The sequence below is a fragment of the Caretta caretta genome, chromosome 11, assembly GCF_965140235.1.
Source record: "Caretta caretta isolate rCarCar2 chromosome 11, rCarCar1.hap1, whole genome shotgun sequence".
Lineage (NCBI taxonomy): Eukaryota > Metazoa > Chordata > Testudines > Cheloniidae > Caretta > Caretta caretta.
Genome location: NC_134216.1, coordinates 26,600,757 through 26,617,504, shown reverse-complemented (window position 1 = coordinate 26,617,504; position 16,748 = coordinate 26,600,757). Strand labels below are relative to the sequence as shown.

At 39.1% G+C, this 16,748-nt stretch overlaps 1 protein-coding gene across 3 annotated transcripts in view; it reads right to left on the bottom strand.

The window, feature by feature from the left end:
• KIF5C (kinesin family member 5C) overlaps positions 1-16,748 on the bottom strand; it is a 148,401-nt gene that overhangs the window by 84,476 nt on the left and 47,177 nt on the right. For all 3 annotated transcript variants that reach the window (XM_048869161.2, XM_048869160.2, XM_048869162.2), the window contains exons 3-8: positions 13,678-13,751; positions 8,805-8,909; positions 7,251-7,299; positions 6,172-6,227; positions 4,792-4,879; positions 349-473 (exon numbers count right to left, since the gene is read on the bottom strand). In XM_048869161.2, coding sequence (XP_048725118.1) covers positions 349-473; positions 4,792-4,879; positions 6,172-6,227; positions 7,251-7,299; positions 8,805-8,909; positions 13,678-13,751 — 497 coding nt within the window. The remainder of the gene's footprint in view (positions 1-348; positions 474-4,791; positions 4,880-6,171; positions 6,228-7,250; positions 7,300-8,804; positions 8,910-13,677; positions 13,752-16,748) is intronic.

Sequence of the window (16,748 nt, the reverse complement as noted above, 5' to 3'; positions counted from 1 at the left end):
ATGCTCTGATACAGTATGTGTCAAGTTACATGAAAATTATATTGTTGCAATTTGCTCCATTACAAATTAAAGACCAACTACAGATGCTGTGTTTTGGATTTCGTTCTAGTTAGTACTACTGACCTGTTGCTTTCCCCGACCTTGAACTCCAAACATGTCACAGATTAAGTTTGAGCCAATATTCTTACCTACATACTAGACTTTTAATAATAATAATAATAGATATGCAACATTTAAGTAGCATAAGCTACATCCATAGATTTAAGTTGCACCAAAACACACTCAATTTAGGAATACAGTAATACTTCTAAGCCTGGTAAAAATTACTGATAAAAATGTACTCATTACCTTTTCACTTCCAGCCAAGTCCACCAGATAAAGCTTTCCACTGAGTTTCTTTTCAGTTTCTACATTCTCTTGTTTAATATTAATCAGGAAGATACTGTGGCTTCTAGAGCTGTGTTCATTCATATCTATAAAGAAATAATACTTTTAATGGTTTTGTTTAACATTCCCATTTGTAGAAATTTTTAAAATCTGCCAATATGTGTTCTTATTTCATTTTATCATAGTTGGCCTGTGACTAGTCAATAAGCATGGAAACTCCACAAAATAGTCTACTTGAAAGTATAAATTTCAGACAACAACTTCTTGAACCCTTCTGAAAGCAGTTGCCCCTCAAGAGTAGTGACTAACATTTATGCTATCTAGAATGAGCTTTTATTTTCCACTCATATGGCTAAAAATTAGCCAGATTCATGATAAATGACATGATCTTGGGGTGATGGGGTGGAAAATGTGAAGTGTTTCTTTAGAAGGACCCTCACCAAATAATTTTTCTTAAACAGCATACACTTTGGGCCTAAATTGAGAATCCTAATTTGTTTTCATTAAAATAAAAAGTCAATGAAAACCCAAGAGATTTAGGAGTACAAAGCAGAATTACAGATGATATTCCTGTGATCAGAAGTACCCCTATATTCACACCCTACACATTATTGTAATAATCTCTGTGCAAAATATGCCCTGTCAGGTATCATTTAAAAACTAACACCACACTGATCAATCTTCTTGTGTAACCTATGTATGAGATGCATATTAAGAGTTATGAACAAACTGAAATTACTACTACAGTGTGTTTACCAGACAAGTCTGGGGAGGAGGTAAACAAACGAAAAGATGATGCCTCTACCCAGGTGTCATCAAAGCGGATTGGCAATCACCGGTCAAGTGGCCATTCTTTGGCAATGAAGGGGGGCAGGAACAGATCTATCTGCATCTTAGCAAACATGGAACCTCTTTCACCAAGAGACTTCATATTTCTTTTCTCACAGCTGGAATGAACTTTATCTAGGAGTAATCCTCAGGAAAATGAATTTCAACGGGTAACTGAACTATAAAAGTGCAGGGCAAAAACATCCCAAGCTCTCTCTCTCTTTTCACATAAGATGACAAAGGAACCAGCCCTTGGACTTCGGGACCGACTGATCCTGATATGAGAATTTGGTTACCCCTGTTGCTGGGAACATGTCGTAAAGATTTTACCTTAAACCAAGTCTAGCTTGTAAGTTTCAGCTAGTAGGAGGCGTTTTATCTTTTTTTTTTTTTAAATAACCATTTCTAACTTTAATACCTTATACTCGCTCAAAACTTCTCTTTGTAGTTAAATACATTTGTCTAAACAAATCCAGTTGCCAAATAAAAGTAGCAAATTGTTGAATATTGACCTTTTAGTGGGGGCAACAGAACTTTAATATCTAACCTGCCCAGGCAAGGGCTGGACAGTGCAGAACATGTTTCTGGGAAAATCTGGGACTGGGAGTGTTTTGGTATCACCCTGCAACTAGTAATCCAGGCTGGCAGAAGACAGAGTGTCAGCAACCCTCTAGTCACAAACTGCTGGGGTTGGAGTTGCTGGACCAGGGGTGTAGCTGTACACAGACACTCAGGGTGTGGCCTGCACGCTGTTAGGTTGTTTGTGAGCAGCCCTGGTTGGAAGCTACAATAGCAAAGCATTGTGAGGCTCCCAAGGTTGCGGGGCAGACGGTGACACAGCCTCTCGCTGGTCTGGATTGCACCCCCCCGAACGTGACAATTCCCCTGCTGTGTTTGGTAACAAGGACATAGCATGCGCACACACACACACACAGAGAGAGGCTAGAAAATACATTATTAAGAAAGATAGTACTGTAACAAGAGAATGACTACAGTATATTGGAATGGGAAGGAAGTTTGTTAAGGTGTGGAGTGCAAGTGTTTTTGAGAATTATGATGCAAGTCATAAAGCATCTGAGTTGAAATGGGTCTGGATGTAATCGTTGCCATGGAGTTCCTCAGAAATACACATGAGGATTTGTATGGGAATTTTAAAGCGATTTTTGTTGCTTGTGTGTCAGAGTGAGAGCCCTGGGGCCTGGAATCCTCAGTGATCCACACAATAGGTACAGCATGGTCAGGTGCAGTGCAAGTTTCCATACAACATAAGCTTGGATCTAACCACATTGTGTTGGAGGTTGTAGTGAGATATCCAAGAGAAGATGTCAGACAAGTAACCACCTCCTTTCCCTCCACCCCCACCTCTCTATCACCACTGACCTCACTACTGGCTTTCTTCTCTCCCAAGCTTGGAATCTTTGTGTTCACTTTAGTTCCACTCTGTTTCTCCCCTCACTTTCTCTACAGCATTCCCAAAGTTTTCCTCTTCCTCTCCCTACTTTCAACCCTGGCACTAGTTCGTTCTCTGGTTGATTCCTGTCTGGACTTCTACACCTTGGTGTGGGGCTGGATATGAGGTTAGAGTAGATTTGGGTGTTCAGTCAAAAGAAAGACAGAAAGAAAAGCTGTTCTATAGAAGTTTTTTAGGTGTGGCAAGAAAGGCAAAGCAAAAGCAGAAGAGCACAGTACTTCAGAAAAGAAGGTGAGAATGTAGGGGAAAATCCACTGAGTAACAGCAAACTGAAGAACAAGAAGGATTCAGAAGGAACTGCCAGAATTGGCTAGGAGGTAGTCATTTGCTTTTTTAGAGAAGAAGTTTCCAAATATACTTGAGTAATGAGATTTGTCTGTGCCAAAGTCACTAGTTGCATCAAAGGCAACCTATGTTATAGTCTGGGGACTGGATCAAAGATATCGGTCTTTTTCATCACCATGCCTAGCATGGTATAATGCACCATGACAATAGTTACAGATCTGGTATAGGGTGCAGTAAAAATACAAAATAATAAATACATGTTTTAAAAGGTTTATTTGCTTTCCAGCTACTGGAACTCAGTCCAGGCCACTGCTTCAGTGGGATAAGGAAACACAGCAAAAGACAGAGCAGAATAAGAGCCTATTCTGCCGTCTTTATGTGTTATTGTGAGCAACTGATTCCTCCACAAATTTGAATTATAATACAGAAAAAGGATAAACAATTCCACTTTTTAAAATCTTATTTGTTATATTCAGGTCTCAAAACTCTAAATGTAGCCAATGAAATGTATGCATGCAAAGAAGCCCAAAATCAGTAGGATTCCATCAAATGCATTCTGTAACAGCAGTAGTGACAATTACATTAAAACACGGCACCGTTCACTTAGTATCTCATCATCAGTTAGGTAGGAAACTATTATCTCTACTTCACAGATGAGTAAACTGAGGCAGAGATAAATCATAAACCTAGAGCAAATCACAAAGTGAGGGCAGGGGCATAGTGGGAATATGGAACAAAACCTAGAATTCACAAAACAAAACCCTCAGCCTGGAACCCATCAGATGCCTACATTCACGTTTTCAAGATATCAGAGGTTTATTGAACAGCAGTAAACTGTGGACAAGCTAATACATTTTAGAGCCAAAGTTATGAAATCTAGCATTATAATTTGGACTGATTTAAATTACAATTGAATAGAAATCCATTGCTCAAAAGTAAAAATTACTTGTTTTCCCTTTTACTTGTAAAAGCTTAGAAATTATTTTTCAGGTATAATTTGTCAAACAAACTATAGTGAGTTATATGCAGTTACTGCATCCATCCACTGCTCATTTTCTTAATGAAACACACATCATAACTAAAGTCAACACTAACAGACTGTCTACACAACAGTCACCCACAATACAAAATAGCAATAACCACTAAAACCACTAGCTTGATAATATTTCATAACTTTTCATTCTATAACTTTTGGCTGCTAAAATAAATATTACAAAATAGTATTTAAAAATCTTTTAATGTGTTTTCAGACAAATCTTAAAAAATAATCTCCATGTTATTTTGAAAACAGTACCACAAGCCATTCTTTAAAAAGTTATACCTTTCATTGCAGTTATACAATAGTATATATTGCTGCTAAAAATGTAAGGAATCTCACAAAGCCTATGTCGAGAAATTGCAATGCATGTTAAACTGAGGTTCCAATTCAGCTCCCGTTGAAGTCAATAGGAGTTTTCAAATTATCAGTTGGAGCTGGACTAGCCCTAAATGTGTATTTGCACTTGGTTTTCCCAATTGCTTTTTAATGTTCTCCAAGAGTCATTTATTGGGCCAAAGTAAAAGATCTTCTCACATCACAGATCATCATTAAAAAGTCAACATTCACCAACTGTTCTAGCACACTGGTATCTTAGAGTGAGTAAGTAAGTAAAATACTTAAACACATCCTTAATTGTAAGCACATGAGTAGTCCTGTTTACTTCAATAGAATTATCCACGTGCTTTGATGGATTGGGGTGTTATTTCCTAATCTAAGCAAGAGACAAAATATAGGTACTAAGCACTATTGTTTCTTTATATACTTCTTTGAGATCACTTACTTGTAACAGCTACATGGCGGTTTGCTTTCCCTTCATCAATGACATCCATAACTTCTTCAGGACTAGAGACAAACCTCTCTGTACACCCCTAGAAACATGAACATTCAGTATTTAGAAGTATAGAAAATGTGTCTTTGCATCTTTTCATAGTAATGTAAAATGTTCATCTTTCTCAGGCAAAAATAAATATCCAATATGAACATTTAAAAGAGATATGGCAAAAATCTGCCCTCATATTGACTTCAGTAGGTTTTATGGTGGGTAACTTGAGAAGATTCTACTCTCAGATTGCATTAAAGGATCAATCAAATCAAACACTCCAAATAAGAGGATTCTATACAATCAGAAAATGCTGAAGTATCAAATAACTTCCAGTAAAACCTCTAAGTTCTTTTAGATTCCGGTGCCACAATTACTTTTTCATTCCCAGCTCAACAGCAGGGGGGAGATTGCTCTCCTTCTCTCCTGTAATATGGTAATGTTTATGGAATGATTTGGCCTTCTTTGCTCTCCCATCTGAGGATAAGAGGTAAGAGAAAATAGAATACTTCCCCTTTTCATCAGAAATGTCCAATTTCATTTTCTATGGAATTTAAGTAGAGGAGCAAGAAGCTGATAAACAACAATCTACATTGTTGTTTGTAAAACAACAACATTTTGCATTATGTCTGTTGGAAGATTATAGATCAACCACACATAGCATCCATACCAGTGAATTTTGAAGAAAAAAAAATTATGCTCTTCAATTCTCTATCATGTTCCGTATTAAATATTAATATAAATGTTTCACTTTAAAAGCATGTATAACAAAATGTAATCATTTAAAAACACTTGGGAAGTGAAGCAAAGAGAAATGATTCAATCTGATCAATGTTTCACAAAACTGTTTAAATGCAAGGACTATTACAGCTACAATTCAGAACGGATTAAGCAACAACCACCTACAAACAAACAATACAAAACCCACCAAATTCACTTGTTCAACACGTGTTGGCATGCACATGCACACACCCCTTATTTTCCTCACAATTGCCTACATGCTCAGGGTTTTGATTATGTAAATTTTATTTCCTCCACACACACACACACAAAGTATCAGAGGGGTAGCCATGTTAGTCTATATCCACAAAAACAATGAGGAGTCTGGTGGCACCTTAAAGACTAACAGATTTATTAAGGTGCCACCAGACTCCGAGTTGTCGTCCATCCGTCCCGTCCCGTCCCCCCCCCACACACACACACACGCACACACACAAAGTGCATGTTAAGGAAGGTTCAAATGGAAATCCCCACATAAAAGTAGAAGCTGGTTTAAGGACCCATGGGGTGGGGAGAAGGGGAAAATGAACTAAATCAAACATATGAAAGTCTTCCTTATACCTTTACATATGGAACTCTGTTTTTATCTTCATGTACTGCAAGGTTCGTCTTTGACACTGGAAGAAAGATTACATGTATTAGGAGCATTTCACTTACAAATTCTGTCAATTGTAGAAATGACAAAAGAATAATTTGAACACAGTATAACTCATTATAAAACTCAAATTCAGAATGAGGATTTTTTTTCCTGTTCCTTACTTTAAAAAAGTTACCCTTAATTTCCGGGGAGGGCTTTTTATCTAAAATGATTTTCATGGGTGAGAGCTTTCATTGCATGCTCCAATCAGTATAAACACGTATTGAAGAAACATGAAACCAACTTGGATTTCCTGAACAAAGCAAATATTTCCAAGGCTTAATAGAGTTCCAGCCAACTTCACTGCTTGTGTGTTAATATTACAGTTTACCCCCCTCCCACATCTCCAGACTAACTGAATAGGTGCAGGCTGGAACAACAGTTGAAACAATCTATTATTTTTGTAATGTTCCCAAGTTCTTCTAACCAACAGAAACATAGTAAAAACACTGATTAAAGCTTGGTCTATTCTCATACTCTGGGCTAAAATTTAATTATGTAAATCTAACCTAACTTCTGACAAATACTGTATAAAGTCTGCATTTCAATTGCAAACTGGCTGTAAGTCATAAGGTTTACATGTACAGTATGCATGAAAATGTTAGTTTGCAGGACTCAGAAGTAGTCTGGTTGGCAAGAAAGTACAAAATCTCAGAAGTCTATAGCTTATAAGCAAGCTATGTATATCGACACTGGACACAAATGCACCTCTGGCACTTGGATTTTGTACACCACTGAAACATCCTCGTTTACACAGAAAAGCTGTGGCACACAGTGTCTCAACAATTCAAATGCCTCTTCTATTATCATAAAGTAAGAGACAGATAATCAGATAACCTAAGCCAGTTTAAATAAAATTTAGAAATTCAGTCTTTCAACTGTAAATTTAATTCAAGTTTTTCAATACGACAGCATTGAATCAATTATAAATAGGAAAGAAACACATTCCTCAAACTCCCCACAACCCAGCCAGTGGGGAACAAAACAGCATGCTGTTACTTACCATCAAGTAAGTCCCTTATTTTGTCCAAGTAAATTTCAAAGTAAGAAACCTAGTGCAAAACAAGTGTTTGTTTTAGATTTATAGCACTGACTCAGAAGTGTTGTTCTTTACCTACACTGCCATATCTATGAAAATAAGAGGAGGCAAATGACTCCACTAAAAAGGTGTACAGTACTACCCAGTGAAGGGTAATTTCACACTGGTCCATCAACAAAATAAGGTGAATAAATCTACCTTTGTTCTTTTCTTTCACGAAGTCCCTTGAGATATGCAGAATTGAAAATGCAAATTGAGATCACAGAAAATTAATAAGCTCAAATGTTACCTTAGTATATGTAGCGAGGTACCACTTTGACATTTGCGAAAGCTATACTGATGTACATTACAAGACGACACTTTTAGCAGGTTTAGTACAACATCTGTATTAATCTAGTTAATCCAAGTTAAGCCCATCCTTAAAGTTAAGCACCTGCATAAGTGCTTTCTGAATCAGGACCAAAAGGAGGAGGAGTGAGCTGAAGAGAAACGATGCTTTGTTTAAAAAAAAAAAAAAATTTGGAGAGACAATGAACAAAAACCTCAAAATAAAGGGCTAACTCAGCATTGGCACAAACAAGCAAAACCCCATTTAAGTTAATGGAGTTGTGGCTACTAGTATCCAGATTAAGTTTTGTCCAGTGAGTATTTGTATAGTTAGGCTCCATTTTATCTGAATAATTTTATTCTATGGAAAAAATAAGCTACACTCATAACTCTGTTGCCAATTTGTTTTAGAATGGCTCCACACAACTCCTGGAACTAGCGGCATGTCCCCCCTCCGGCTCCTAAACATAGGAGCAGCCAGGGGTCCCCACATGCTGTCCTTGCCCCAAGCGCCAGCTCTGCAGCTCCCATTGGCCAGGAACCATGGCCAATGGGAGCTGCAGGGGCAGGGCCTGTGGACGGGGTGGTGCGCAGAGCTGCCTGACCGCATCTCCGCGTAGGAGGCAGAGGGGGGACATGCCACTGGTTCCAGGAGCCGCGTGGAGCCACAGCATGCACGGAGTGGGGCAAGCCCCCGACCCCGCTCCCCGGCTGCAACGGGGCAAGCCCCTGACCCCGCTCCCTGACAGGAGCTCGAGGGCTGGATTAAAAGGTCTGACAGGCTGAACGCAGCCTGCAGTTTGCCCACCCCTGCTCTATAGTCTCTCAGTAAAGTGCCATGCATACCAAACTGCTAATAACTAACAACAAGGGCTGATCTGAAACTCCATGTATTTGAGTTAGGGAAGGAATATAGAGAAACAGTGCATTATACTATTATAGAGATCTGAAAGAAATACAAACAGAAAAAAATCCCAGCAAGGATATTTCCCATAGCCTAACTACAGCAGACACAACTACATCAGATTCCTGTACAAAAACCTCTTTTATATTAATGGGTCTGTTAAATCACCTAAGGAAAAATGAAAAACTCTGCAGTGAAATGTTACATTTTGTAACAAAATGGAGTTTTACCATCCAGTTCATTGTCTTCCATCTGACCCATTACATAACATGTCATTTTGCATTTACCTTTATGTGAAACTCCAGGTTTTCATCCATGGAATAGATGTGATCAAAGATGTCATGTGCAATTCTTGGAATTATTCCCATTAGCTGATGGTCGTGCAGCTTCCCCTAAAGACACAACGGCAAACTGTAACTTGGAAAGGGTTGTTTGTGTGTGCCAAAATAGAAAAGAAAAAAATCTCCTGAAGCTGCATTCATCAGACTCTTCACTAGTGCAGGCAGCCAAAAGAGAGATCTGGGAAGGAGGGTATTTTGGTTACACTGTGGCTTGTCAGGCCAAGTTGCCAAGATGCAGTCTTGCAAACAGGACCATTCTCTGTATTAGTGGGCACAGCCAGCTTCCTATGCCCTATCAAGGAGTTCCAAATATTAAGTAAAAACAGTTTCCCTAACTGCAGGACATACAGATGAATCAACCTTAAGTGAATTATGATGAGAGTTTGAAACAAAATCTTTCTATGAACATAACAGGAAGATCTCACACCTTGTGCAGTCATTTACGTTCACACATAGTTAAAGAAAGGCCTTGATGATACAATATAAGGGATTTTTCCAGTGATTATGGATTATTATTGAAAAACATATGGACTCAAAGATATGGCCTGCAAAAACAAACCCCATACAAAAGTGTTAACATCACGAATAAAAATGGTCAACATCAGAGAAGATGTTGATTTCACGATCATACCCTTACTTTTAAAAATTGGGTAGATATCCATGTTGCCATGAATCATGAGAAATCATTTTAAAAATATAGTCAGTAGTCATTTCTATGAGTAAAACCCATTTCAACTGTAAAAGCAACACACACAAAAATCAGAGCAAGTGAGGAAGAAAAACTATGAATTTACAGACTAGTTATACAGCTTTTTATATAATGTACAGATTTCTGGGATCTTACTGGTTTGTCATATATAACTGTCCTACCAATCAGTCAGCTATTATTACTGTTTTCAGATACAGTCCCTGAAGACACAACTTGCTGCATTTAAATACACTGGAGCGCGCGGAGTGACAGTCATCTTATAAACATTAAGCCAGTATGACAGAAATTAAACATGAAAACTGGTACGTTCTATATATATAGCTGTCTATCTCAAGGGTTTTGTTCAAAGTATCCACTAGTTTTCTGCCCTTGAATTACAGATCCTAGTGAAAAACCGAATCAGTTATACTGCTAAATGCCCCTTTCTAGAAAAGCAGAGCTCAGCTACATTTAGACTATGAATATTCAATTAATGTTAAAACAAACATGTATGTGTTTTGGTATTTATACAAAAGTCAACGTTAACCACTATATAGTTTCGCTTGGAAGAATTACATTTTTATTGGTAAATGTTAGTAAACATGATTTCACCATACAAATACAAATCACTGTAAAAGTATTTCCATTGACAATAATTAAAATTTACAGATAGGCAAAGTAAGAAAAATGCCTGACAACTTGGTGTTTGATTTAATTATATTTACTCTGTATATATTGACAATTTGTGATTTAATGGTCAAAGTTTAAACTTTTTGACTCTCAGTGTCTGTCATTAAATAACTGTCTGATCTCATAATTTCCCACAACTTGGAACATTTAAATAAAAAAAATAATTTAAAAAAAAAAGAATACTTAAACCCCATAATTTCACACAACTGAACACTTTAATCAATGGAAGTAGAAATGCTCAAAATAAACACTGACATCATCTGATGGGGAAAAAAATCAAATTCTGCCAAGCCTATATGTATGGCAACCCATTCAGCTCCTCAAGGAATGAGAAGCTTGCATTGTTCAGTACAGTGGTTCGCAGCAGTCAGTAAGAAGGAAAATAGAGGTGATATATTAAATTAAATATAAATTGTTTCTGAATCCCTGATTATTTTGGGGGGGAGGGGGAGGGAGCGGAGATGATCCCATGCTTTACCTTGCCACCAAAGGGATCATGCCTCATTGCCTATATCTGTGCCATTAAGACACGCTATTACTGAACTGGCACTGCAGTATAACTTTAATGCCATTAATTCCTGCCCTTTGGATCAGTCTGCAATCAGCTTTGCAAGCACATCTGCCCAATAGTATTGCTTGGAGTGTGCTTTCTCTAATGGGAAGAGAATATCTTACACACACTCCATCTCACCCCAAATAAATGACAATGTAAAAACATAAAATAAAAAGTTCTCCTTTCCCTAATGAGCTCTCATGCTCCACCCTCTCCTCACATACATAGCCCAGTCCCAGAAAACAAAGCGTCTATGTGAAAAAGGATAAATGAAGTGTGCATGCAAATTGAACACCCAGTATACACTTTGTAATCCTCTTCTAGGGCCAGACCCTGTTTCCATTGAGGTCAGTAGGTACTTTCTTCAATGGAAGCAAGATCATGCTCGCAAAGACATTTTTCCTCCTGCCACACAGAAATACTTTTTTCAAGAGGCTCAGCACAGTGGGACTTATTAACATTTGCACATTGTGATGCACTGAAAGAGGAGGAAATTGTATTCTATTTCACGATAAATCGAGTTTCACTAAAAGCAGATTTCAGAGTAACAGCCGTGTTAGTCTGTATTCGCAAAAAGAAAAGGAGTACTTGTGGCAGCTTAGAGACTAACCAATAATGCTCAAATAAATTGGTTAGTCTCTAAGGTGCCACAAGTACTCCTTTTCTTTTTACTAAAAGCAGAGTTCACTGAAGCAGGTTCCACTGTATTAGAATTAAAAAAAAAAAAAAATTCATGCCAACATTGGAAGGCAGAAGAAACCACGGTGGCCTAGTAACACAGAAGTTAAAGCTACAAAACTCTCAGTGTCCCAGCTGTAACCTCAAGAATGGGTTAGAGGAAAGTTCTACTGCTGCCATCCTGACAGCGCGGTCAGTGAATACACCAGAACAGCAATGCTTTGCTCATTAAAACCCTTCGTTTCAATAAGGGAACATTATTTCCCACATTTTAACATGGGAGACAAGCAGCCACGAGCAAAGTGTAACACTGAGACAGTGCTCTTATTTCAGGCCGTTGATACAATAACTAGGACCTATGGCAGACTTGCTTCTGAAGAGTCTAGAGTGAGCTCAAAGTCCATGTGAATCAACTGAACGTAAGCTCATGTGAGATTAGTGGACAAAAGAAAAAGGTACCTCCCTACAAATGCAGATTGATACGAGTCTTATCTAGTTCAATGTGGCTCTCTCAGGCATCCCTATGCAAGTTACAAATGCCAGACATGGTTTACCATAGCTCCATTGTACTACTTTGTCCTGTTAAGTGTAACACTGAAATGTGACATGCATGCAACGAAGTGGGTATTCACCCACAAAAGCTTATGCTCCAATACGTCTGTTAGTCTCTAAGGTGCCACAGGACTCTTTGCCGCTTTTACTGAAATGTGAGATACTTCACATATATTGCAGAAAATCCACCATAAAAGCTTCACCTTGAGGATTTAATATTTCTTCAATTTTAGATCAGCTTATGCTTTCCCCCTTTAAAGTATTGTAATGGCATTACAAGAGGATGTTGGGTTAAAAAGAGGGATTAAAGCTGAAAACAAGACATGATTCCTCTTTAAATGTGACAGGTGGCTTTATTAATTTTTTTAAAAAAATTTAAAAAGGAAGAAAATACCCCTTTTTCCACAGCAGGCAGTTTTCCTTATCAGAGTCTGTAATTCTGAATATAAATTGACTTGAAGAGATCTTTCCTCACAGTACGTGAAAGCACCAGCTCAAGCCCTGCTGACATTTTGATTTAATTACATTCTGAGCTGGTGGATTATTCAGTCATCCCACCATCTGTGCGGATTGAGCTGATGTTTCCTCTTCCCTCCCACTCCAGCCCTCAATTTCCAAAAGGAAGCAAGGGCAGGCTTAATTAGACATGAGCCATCAGTTATTAAATCCCTCTGTAAAGGAGCAATTGTGCCAAACAAACAGCAATTCTACAAACACCTGAAAACAAAACAAAAATTTAAAAGCTGAAGAAAATATTACTGGCTTTCTCCCCTACACCCTTAGGTTAATTAGGTCACTTGTATTAATCATGCAGCAAATTTGCTTGATGCTGCTAAACAAGTTTGAGTAGGACTTCTTTCCTGGTTGGAGCTGCTTCTTTCACAGCCCTCTATTTACGGTTTGTAGCTTGAACTGAAAATATGGTGGAAAAACGTTATCCAGTTTCTTATATACTGACTTTGGGAGGCTCTTGCTGTGAGACAGATCTCAGCCCAACACGCAGACTGCATCACATGTAAGTAAACCTATCACACAATTAAATGTTTGTAGAGATTCAGAGGATTAGATCAAGAAATCAAAATATCATCTAACCGCCTCTGCTTGTAGGGTACCTTCCCCTTGTTAAGGGTAAGATGCCCTGAGACTGCAGACCACATTATACTTCTCTGTGCTGGAAACATGGATATACACAGGGACTTCAGCCTTTGGCCTTGCATTCCTCTCTTCAAGAGCAATGATTCAAAAGCTCAGCTTTTTATGCTGCAGCATGCATGAGTAGAATTTCCATAAGAGGATTGCAAAGGAGAAAAACAAAAATTGAAGGATGAATTTTCACAATGCTGCATGCAAGGTGAGTACACAAATCCTTATTATTGCTTTTGTTTTGTGATTAACAAATCCCATTCAAAACCTGTAAAAATACATACATCTGGAGAAGCTGCTGTTTGCACTTGTCATTCACTGTTCCTTATTTCAGCTACTTATCAATAAAATCCTTGAGAAAACTCCACACTGAAGAAATTTCTGCAAGCATTATAAACAAGACATATGCCACAGAAGTACAATTCATTTTTCTAGACATCCAGATTGTCTGAAACAACTGATTCCATTTAATTCCCAAATTCCTGCTCAATTACAATCAAATATTGTTAATTTACCTCCATAGTATGTGTTTTTCCTGAAGATGTCTGTCCATAAGCAAAAATTGTTCCATTGTAGCCTTCAAGAACATCTGCAGGAAAGAAGAAAATAATCAAAATCCACATTGTTGTCTTAAATACTACATTTTCAGAAAAGAGTGTTTAGCAAATCACTATTTACATTGATCAAAAGTCAATAATAAAATCAAGAGATTTGTGGAAGGAAATAGAAAAGGACATAGATGCACTGAGTCACTATGTTAATGAAAAACATGGGATTTCTTTACAAGATCTAATTTTGATAATTAGAAAGTCATCTGTACCCCCTAAATTTATCAAGTGCTGGAGAGAAAATGAAAAACGCAGATATAAGTTTGACACCTACCATTTCCCATAGCCATGGCATTGGCAATATTTACAGCTTCATTAATTTTCCAGGGAGTAGTGCGGAGGGGGCACCCTGAGAGCTGGAGGATTTAGAGTTTATTTTATTCTGATTATATTTGCTGGTGAATATTTATCTGTTAAGGCAGGATAAACAATCCTTTATAATGTGTTGTTAGCACTATGTTTTTAATTTATAGAATGGATGCCTATACACGTTTTTATAAAATCTAAAAATAAATAAATAAATGAAGTAACCAGAAAGTTCTAAACAAGGAGTTATCGCACAAAAGATAAGCACTCTAAAAAACAAAAAACATACCACCAAGTATTAGTTTCTACAAATATAAATACAGGAATCTCCCAGGAGTGTTAGCAAGGTGAAAGCTCACTTACCCATGAGAGTAGGAAGCTTTTCTAGACAATGACCATCTACTTACGCAGCTTTTATTACAACACACTAAAATACACGCACCACTTAAATTTCTAACCCTTATGGCTGCCAGTAAACAAGCAAACCAAATCACTAAATATGAATCGAGTATAACCAATGCAGTGCTGTCTTCCTAGGTCACTGCAGAGGGACAGCTCCAGAGCCTCTGTGGCTGCTCAGAGTTTCCCTATACTGCCACAAAGTGAAAAATGAACATCTTCTAAGTTTCTATTGCTGTAGTTTCACTCAGCGGTTGCAGAGGTAGGCACTGGAGCCAGCGTAGCCCACACCTGCTCTGGATAGTACAAACCCAGCATGGACACTGGGTACTTACTCTGCTCGCTAGCCTGCTCCGAAGCTCACACAGAGGTGTCTTTACTGCAATAGGATTCAAGCTTGCCCGGGTTGGCTCACCTGTGCACAGCTTTTGCTGTGTAGCTATATCCTCAGTGTGGCACTGTGTCCCATTCTGACACACCTCTTGCCACTGAGGAGCGGTATTAAGTACCAGAGACATGCCACCTGCCACTGTAGCAGCCAGACGGGGAGAGCGAAGAGAGACAGAGAAAGAGCGAGAGCCCGTGTGTACACAAGAAATAAAAATGCTCTCCCCCACCCTTCTAGAATGTAGAAAAGGCTGAATGGAGACTTCAAATTGGTCAGCCAACTATGTTTCATTTTTTTAAACTAACCTTCAGCTCAGAGTCCCAAGCAGTCCAGGGACAATAACTTCATAGGAACCCCAGTACTCTGTCCTTTCTCTGGTGCATACAGGATGAGGAAAATGAATCCTCACGTCGGCACTGCCCTTTGACAATGGGCCCTCCATCTTTCCTAGCAGTCTTTGGCCTTTAGGTTTAGTCCTCTCTGGCTATTAGGTATCTGATAAGATTTCCAACCTCTGTTTCTGTGCAGGTTGATGGGTATTAGGAGGGTATGTGCATGGAGGGGCCCAGAGAGAAGAGGAGAGAGATTAACAGGATACATTAGGAGGGAGATGGAGATGAAGAGGGGAAAATGGGACAAGAGAGAGAAAATACAGGGAGACAGTTGAAAATGATAAATGAACAGGAAAGGTGAAAAAAAGAAAAAGGAGGTAGTAGAGACTGAAGACAACTCAAGTGAAGAGATACCATGATCTGATGTACAATAAGACTAAAAAAAGAAAAGGAGCAAAGTTATATTTTAAAAAAATTATTAAAAAGAAAGTTGATTGGTACAATGCTATACTTCAATACTGCACACAACAGTGCATAATTGTTTATTTACAATGTAAGCAAGATCTTCAGGCAGGTGTGGGGGAAATATACACTGGTGTTCATAACACTTGTAAGCAGTGTCAGGATGAGCTCCACCCTGACATCTGGTGGTGAGGTGTGGCAAGTTGTGGAAAAGAACTTCAGGGGCCGATCTCATTTGCATAGGCACACCCACCCCGCCTAGAATGAGGCCATAGCTGCCCAAATGGTCACTTCGGCTGCTGTGGGATCCCCAGTGTCTCTGTTATTGGGGCAGGAAGAATAAATTGTTATTACCCTGATTATGGGAACTGTGCTTGGAACCGTACTTGGCCTTTTGTTATGATGGAGGGACTCACCATCAACTAAGTAGCACTTGCTAGGCAAGGGTCATGGGTTCCAAAACTCTGTGAATGGAGAGGGGCTGGGAACAAGTATTAATACTTGGTGGCATGGGCCCCTTGGTGAGGGCCTTACATGCTAATTGCACTTCCTCCTCTCTCCACTGTGGAATATCAGAGCTAATTTTGATTTCATTAGAAGTCTAGTTACAGGCTGCTGAGCTCACTTTGAGCTAATAGTGCACCAGCACTGAGGCTCGGCTCCCCTACTACAAGCCGACTTCACCAAAGAGCTGAACTGACTGAGAGCTGAAATCACTGAGCGTTGTGTTAAGTAGTGGGGGAGCCTGAAGATACATTGTGAAGCAGTTTGCGGGACGGCTGGAGTGCCTTGTGGACAGGCTGGTGGAGCAGTTCATAGGACGGCGGGAGCTGCTGGTGGGATGCGGAGCAGTTTGTGGGACAGCGGGAGCTGCATGTGGGCCGCGGAGCGGAGCTGAGCGAAGCAGTTTGTGGGGCAGCCGGCAGAGCAGAGCGGAGCGAAGGCCTATGGAGCTGTGGGGCGGTCAGCTTCAGATCATGTAAGGTGCCTCTCACCTCCACCCCCATCTCCACCCAGGTTGGGAGGTAAAGCTGTGTAGATAAACTTTTGAACTCTGGGGCTGCCCTGACCAGGGACAGAGACTTTTGGGT